The sequence below is a fragment of the Haliotis rubra genome, unplaced genomic scaffold, assembly GCF_003918875.1.
Source record: "Haliotis rubra isolate DU_JTF1 unplaced genomic scaffold, ASM391887v1 Scf309, whole genome shotgun sequence".
In the NCBI taxonomy this organism is placed as follows: Eukaryota; Metazoa; Mollusca; class Gastropoda; order Lepetellida; family Haliotidae; genus Haliotis; species Haliotis rubra.
In genome coordinates this window covers 836,117-843,308 of record NW_025766979.1, presented here as the reverse complement: position 1 = coordinate 843,308, position 7,192 = coordinate 836,117, and the positions used below count along the sequence as shown (strand labels likewise).

Here is a 7,192-nt window from a genome sequence, read left to right as displayed (position 1 = left end):
ATGTTAGGCAGTAGGGGGGGGGCTTGACTGGCCCACATTAGTTGATGACATCATGGAGATAGGACAGGGCTTAACCCGAGGGCCAATAAATATGTCTGTCACGTATAGCGTTATCTGATGGTTGTATGATGTGACTTCTAATTGGTAATGACCCCAGCACGTGTAGCCCCAATGCAGATGTTCTTATTCTCTGAATCTCTGGTCTCCCCAGGGCTCCTTTTCAATTTAAATGGGCTTGTTTGTTACTATCAAAATTATATATATTCAGAGACTAAGCATTAGTCTAGATAACTGTTTTCAACTGGATCTAAAGAAACACTGTGCAGTCTGCGAAAGGCGCAGATGTTTGTGTGCATAGAAATTCCTGTTTTGAAATAACACTCCTTGGAATGTGTGCGACCTAGTTCACTGCTTATATGAGAAGCAGCGATTATAGACTGAAGTTACTCTCAGACAGACATCCTTGAGGAACACTAGCTGTACTCTGGTCAAGGTAGCTGACGTTTCCATGGCGTTCGTAATCCGGATTTACACTGTTCTTGTCGAAACCTCACCTGGTTAGATATTCATTTAAGGCCGAATTTAACAGTTTATGCGACAAAATTGCCTTTTGTGACGTACAAGCTTGGCTGTTGCCGTATCTAACAGGTATGCCAAACCTTTCATAAAAGGTGCTTTGTCAAGCAGGGCGGTGGGTAGCCTAGTGGTTAAAGCGTTCGCTCGTCACGCCGAAGACCTGGGTTCAATTCATTACATGGGTACAGTCAACCCTTTATCGCGCAATCGGGTAACAGAGAACCATGTATTTTCTTCATTTTTGCTCTTAGAGGGGCGATTGTGTAGCCTAGCGTTCTGTCGTTATAACGAAGACCCGGGTTCAATTACCCACGTGGACTATGTGCGAAGCCCATTTCTGGTGTCCCCCGTCGTGATATTGCTGGAATATTGCTAAAAGCGGAGTAAAACTAAACTCGCTCGCTTTGTCAAGACACGTGTATAATGGGCGCCGTCACGCTCCCCCCATAGGGTGCACTGGTGTTATTATTCGCCAGTACTTGTTGTCTGAACTAAAACTGTTCCATTTGATTTTCAGAACCATGATAGCTTTCCTTGTTTTAATCGGATCTGTGGCAGTTTACGGGTGAGTGGTGTATATCAGAGCGATGATATCAGGTACGTTCGTGTGTGGGTGGTACAATTTTTGTGGTATAAGCTAGTATATCGGATTAATCGCAGTATATGTGTAGGTGGTTTATACTAGTATATCTGATCATATGGAGTTTTTGTGCGAATGGTATAAGCTAGTATATCAGATTTAAACGCGGTTTGTGGGTGTGGTTTTTTAATTTGCCACTTGAGGAAAAAGAGCACGTTCCCAAACCTATGTATTCATGGAAAGGTTTAGGACTGGCATAACTAAAGCTCAGTCTCTCAGCTCTCCAAGACTGGAGGGTAGCCTAGTGGTTAAAGCGTTCGTTCGTCACGCTGAAGACCCGGGTTCGATTCCCCACATTGGCACAATGTGTGAAGCCCATTTCTGGTGTCCCCCGCCGTGATGTTGCAGGAATATTGCGATAGGCGTAAAACTAAACCCACATTCTAAGACTGGAAGACTCGTCAGTGAATTCTCTGCCCTCAGACAGGGCCAGGGTCACATCCACAACCACTCCTGCGCCTTCAACAACCATCACCAGATCGCGGAGAAGCAGGTGGTCGTCAACATCATCGCCGACATGGATAAAGATGGCGACGGCATTGTGGAACTGCCCGAGGTCAATGCGGAGTTTATTTCCAGATATGACGTTGATAGTAAGAAAATTATTAATATTTATTACAAGCTGTCTGTCATACGTTTGTCTAACCCTCTATAATTTTCAGTGGCGGTTGGGTAGTCTCGTGGTTAAAGCATTCGCTAGTCACTTCGAAGGCCCGGGTTCGAGTCTCCATATGGGGACAATTTGTGAAGCCCATTCCTGGTGTCTCCCCGCCGTGATATTGCTGGAAGATTGCTAAAAGCGGTGTAAAACCCAACTCACTCACTTCAGGCCATCCTGATACATGTGGAATAATGGTAACTAATAAAGGTTTCATTTACCATATGTGACCCTCTAAAGTAGCCACATTGACAGCCTATTTTCTTGTAACATGTTAGAGTTGGGATTACACTTTCTAAGGATTCTAGGAAAGTGCAGATTCTAGTAAAGGCATGAGTGTTAGAAACAATTGTAACTACAGGGCTTATCATAGGCTGACGGATACCATAGTGCTGTGTGCTTTGTGATTGGGGTTTTGTATTCATCCTATATACTTGGAGAAGTACCGTGAACCCTCAGATATTGGCCAGAGACCCCACTCGACTTTGCCAATGCTGATTGCATCTTTGACTTTTGGATAATGTGGATGTTTAGAACGTAACCAACAGGCTACCAGTTATCTCCCCTCGTGAATAGAGAATACTAAACGATGTCCCGTGTAATACTATATTTATGAAACGAGTGAATCTTGGGGTATCTAATGAGCCTTTGTTAAGGTATGGGAGTTACGCTAAGATCGCTTTTGTACAACTGCACCCTTAACGTAATGCTGCTGATGTTGTTCAGAGGACGGCGAGGTGCTCGAGAACGAGTTTGTGAGACAGTGGCATCAGCGCTACCACGACGATCGCGACTTCGTTGGCTACCTCTTCCACAACTTCGACACGAACGACGACCAAAAACTGACCGCAGCCGACCTCGCGGCTTTGGCGAAAACACTTGACGCTGACGGTGGGTGATCTTTCATGACATTTCAGTTTTCATAAGGTGGGGTGGGGTTGGGGTTGGGTGGGGGTGGTTTGTTTTTGTGTGTGGGTGTTGTTGTTGTGTTTTTGTCGTGAATCTCATACAATTTGTTCAGTGGAGGCAGATGAGGATTCTACAATAATATGAACTAAAGAGAACGTTTTATACAAATGCATACCCCTCTAAAACGCAATCATCCTCGATAATCTCAAAGGGTATACGACATTATGCGTTTCGGTAAATCACCACTAGTACCCTGGATGCATCTAAGGCTCGGCCTGATTATTGTATTAAGTCCCTTCGCTGTCTTTTTATCCAATCCGGTGTCTACGGAAGTTGAGCTTACCAATCACAAGGCTTCTATCACAACTCACTTTCTAACCGATTAAACTTGGCAACACAATTCTTGCAGAGATAACTGAAAGAGGTAGACGGAAGTATTGCATACATTTTTGGAAGGTTTCAGACCTGTCAATTTGTCAGTATGATGTTTTCCCTAAATCTGATTCGCACAGCGAGCAAACCTTCGCGCCTGCGGCCGCCGCCTGTGTAACATTGGCAAGCTCGATTGTATAACCGCTTTTCTGATTGGCTACTGTGAGAAGGCGGAGCCAGCAAAGAAAGGTAATACAATTATCGAGCCGAGAACAGAAGATACGTCCCTGGTAGGCCACGTGATGTTAACCCGTGAGCATTCGTTGCCAATCGTGTCTTTCCGTAAGCTGCCAGGGACTCCTTCATCCGTGTCGTTAATAGTTATGCACGAAAATGCGTCAAAGCATTTGGAATAGCCGTATGAATTCAAGTAGAATTAAACCGTCGGAAATAACTGATTTTTCAAAGTACATTCGTCTTGTATCTAAAAACTTACCCTAGATACAGTTAATTGTGTTCAGCAGAGCTGTAAATAAATGCAATACATCAACCCAGGGATAATCTACGTATTCTATTCTCCCTGATCAACTCTAGTGCAATACTTAAGTGAAACATATCACTAATTCTTTCAGCTATGCCTGTTTGCGTTCAGATGGAACCTAGTCACAAAAACGCCTTCAGTGGGACGCGAGTCGCTATTCGGCTTGTCCCGGAATAACACGAGTTGGTCACAACTGTTTTTAGCATAGACGACACCAAGTTGCAATAATGGCCACGAGAAGGGTGCGCGTCTCTGTTTGGCTAGTCTCTATTTGAAGCTTGACATGAGTTGGATATGAATGCCGTGAGGGAACATTAACCGCCCATTTTAAAACAAGGATTCATGGATTCTTTAACCAATCAGTCGCCTTCATAGCGCCTAAATTTGGAGTTTTCTATTCGTACCAACAAAACAAAACACAGAACAGATATATTCCATCGTTGAAACGCTTGTTGACAGTTTCAACAAATGTGAAGGGTTTGCCCTTGACACAGACTGATAGATAAAGTGACCAAGAAAAACATGTGTCTCCTTTGTCTATAACCCTTGACAACGGTTAAAGCTTAGAAAGAACCAACAAAATAAGCATAATTAAAACACAATTATTATTTATTCATTACATATAATATACATTGGTGATTATGAAAAAACAAATAAACAAAATTATAAGCGTACAATCGCAAATCAAAAGTGAAATATTTTGTACTTGGGTTTACTGCCCTCGAAACGAGGCACCCGGGATACCGAACCCAGTCAGAGCGGGTGGGCGTGCACTTAAGTGGAACGAAGGCTTTCATTGGCTGGTTCCTTTTCCGACACACTCAGGGCTCTTTGTGTGTGTATAGGCATACCGCTTCAAGTCCATTCTTAACTACTCGTCCTTTTCCGTAACCTGAAAGAAGACTCGTACCCCTCTCGTAGAGAAATATTCCCCCAGCCAATCAGAATGCTCGTATATAGCGAAGAAATTAGTTGAAACAATTTTCATTTCAGAACATCATCTTTTCCCAGACACTCAAGTATATTTTAATTATTGCATAGTCCTTCTGGGTTTCCTGAATTTTTATAACCAGGATATATTATTTAACATTATGGCGTAGGAAAGTATTTAAGCATGTTAAACATACCCTTTGAGGTAAATTCCATGGATGCCATGTTTGTTTTCCAAGTAAACTAGATACATGCCCTTGAAAGTAGTTCGGCGACTAGACCATTTCTTTCTCTCTGCGCTTTTGCGCTCAGACAGAGTGACGTTCGAACCTATTCACTGTGCATGCGCTATGTGCGCACTGCAGCACAGCTGTTGAAACCTCTTTTCACCCCAGCTGGGTTTTTCACCCCAGCTGGTTTTCTTTTTCAGTGAATCGTTTAGTGAACTCCGATTTCGCGGGATTTTTTTCATCGCGTTATATTTCAACTTTATAAGTTGAATTTGCATTTTTGATTATTTGTTACTATAAGTCTACACCGAAAGGTATCAGAATCTGCAAAGTTGTGTTTTGCGTTGCATGTAAGCTTTACTGTATTACAGGAAATGGACAAGTCTCAAGCGCAGAGTTCCAGTCCTTCATGATCAATGTAAGTCATGTAACAATATAGTTTTCCATATGTTATATTTGGGATTACACTTTCTTAATAAAGTACAGATTCTAGTACCATTTGGGTTGAGTCACATCCGGACTCCCTTGGGAGCCGTGCCAATTAATACTTATCAGAGGGGTAAACAAAGTCCATTTTTGTGGAAGCCGCGGTGGCTGAGCGGTCTAGGCGTCTGACTTTGCGATTAGGTGCCTGAATCTGAGGGTGTGGGTTCGAATCCCGGATGGGACTCAACCACAAAAAATACTAGAATCTGTACTTTATTAAGAAAGTGTAATGCCAAATATAACATATGTTACATTTGACCACTTTCTAAAATGGCATTGTGTATTTCATATTTAATATAATTTTCGACTGATCCACATGAGATTTCTCAGTTACCATATTCGCTGTGTATTATTTTATTAGTAACAACATAAATTCCTCGCGTGCTTGGGTTCTTTAATGTGATAACACATCGAAAATGAACTTTAAATGCAATTATTAAAAAGGAAACCAATGTCGAAAATACTAGGAAAAGTATATTTGGGGAGCTATTACTTGGGGAGTTATTACTATAACGGGGGTAGCGCATAGTTCCTGAAAATATAGTTTTGCTAGAAACAAGCACTGGAAGCTGGCTTGACCGAGGCACTGTGTCACTGATATACTCTTCGTATGTTTCAGCTCTACGTGAACTGTGTACCGTCGAAATATTCTCACGGCCCTTGAGATCAGCTGTCAAATAAAACATTCTGATGTACATTGCCATCTTGTATCATTTGTCAGCGTTGGTCGCGAGAGTCCTACTTTGTTGATGATGAAGAGCAAGACACTGGTGGTGTAAGGGCCGCTACTGGGCTACGGGATCGGTGCATAGTGTAATGATGAGTTAAGGGTTTTTCAGGGTGCGTTATTTCAGGAATAATCTACAGCATGCCTAAACACCTGGTGATGTAAGGGCCCTGCTTGGCCCAAGGGATCTGTGTAGTTAAAGAAATGAGAAAACACTTACTCCAAGATATCCACAAGATGTGTTCAAAGGAATGAGAATTAATCAGGTTCATTTTAATATTTCCACGTTTTTTGGATTGATGACAAGTCAACAAAGTGTGAAAAGGGATGGTTTAAGAGGTTTTTAGAATGCAGTCTTGACCCAAGTTGATTTAAATGGAAGATACAAACACACACACGCACGCACACAGGTGCATACTGTGTTTATACAGCAAGCTCTATACGGTAGGTAAGAATGCGACCATAGACACCTGTTCCTCAGAGGAGGCTGAATTTTGTTTATTTGACACCGGGTGTTACTCCAGGATCTGAAAGTACTTATGAGACATACCGTCACTAATACTGATTTTGTGAAATATATATTCACAATAAATAAGTGAGTACAGGAATACGATTTCTTCTGTAATACACAAGAAACAATTATGGTGATTTACAAACATTTGCAATTTGTAAATATCATATTTGCAAACAATTGTAAAGATGATATTTACAAGGCTTGTAAATCTTTGTAAATTTAAGAGGGATTTTACCAGTACTTCTTTCAGTTTTTCCTTTTCCCAAGGAAAGTGTATAAACTTAACTATTTCACACATCTTTTGTTCTGTTAGAGTTCTTATCATTGATATACATAATGAATGTTGCAATTGACTCATTATTCATGAGAACTACAGGAATAAGCCGTATTTTAATATTATCCATTTACATTTGTGCTTTATATTAATGCAACTGCATCTGACGCGTGAGTTATATTTTTGAAAGTTGGGATCATGTTTAAAGTAAGTGTTTTCTATTCGCCGTCCTATGCGATCAACTAGGAACCAATTCTATATAATAGTATAACTTCACTCATCTGCATCCTTCTTGTTCTAAGTGTCCAAAATTGATATTGACTGTTATATTTGTC

General features: G+C 41.4%; 1 protein-coding gene across 1 annotated transcript; it reads left to right on the top strand.

Moving 5' to 3' along the window:
* Positions 1-373: 373 nt before the first annotated feature.
* Positions 374-6,039, top strand: LOC124283067. The gene is made up of 6 exons (XM_046719085.1): positions 374-493; positions 1,094-1,141; positions 1,640-1,809; positions 2,601-2,765; positions 5,228-5,274; positions 5,962-6,039. The coding sequence occupies exons 2-6, from the start codon at positions 1,098-1,100 to the stop codon at positions 6,004-6,006; spliced, it is 471 nt and encodes a 156-aa protein (XP_046575041.1). The 5' UTR covers positions 374-493; positions 1,094-1,097; the 3' UTR covers positions 6,007-6,039.
* Positions 6,040-7,192: the final 1,153 nt, after the last annotated feature.

Excerpts from the sequence above, each read along its gene's own strand:
- LOC124283067 (XM_046719085.1), top strand. The coding sequence starts at position 1,098 with ATGATAGCTTTCCTTGTTTTAATCGGATCTGTGGCAGTTTACGG. Across the intron at positions 1,810-2,600 it reads TTCCAGATATGACGTTGATA|AGGACGGCGAGGTGCTCGAG; the intron begins GTAAGAAAATTA and ends GATGTTGTTCAG. Across the intron at positions 2,766-5,227 it reads GAAAACACTTGACGCTGACG|GAAATGGACAAGTCTCAAGC; the intron begins GTGGGTGATCTT and ends ACTGTATTACAG.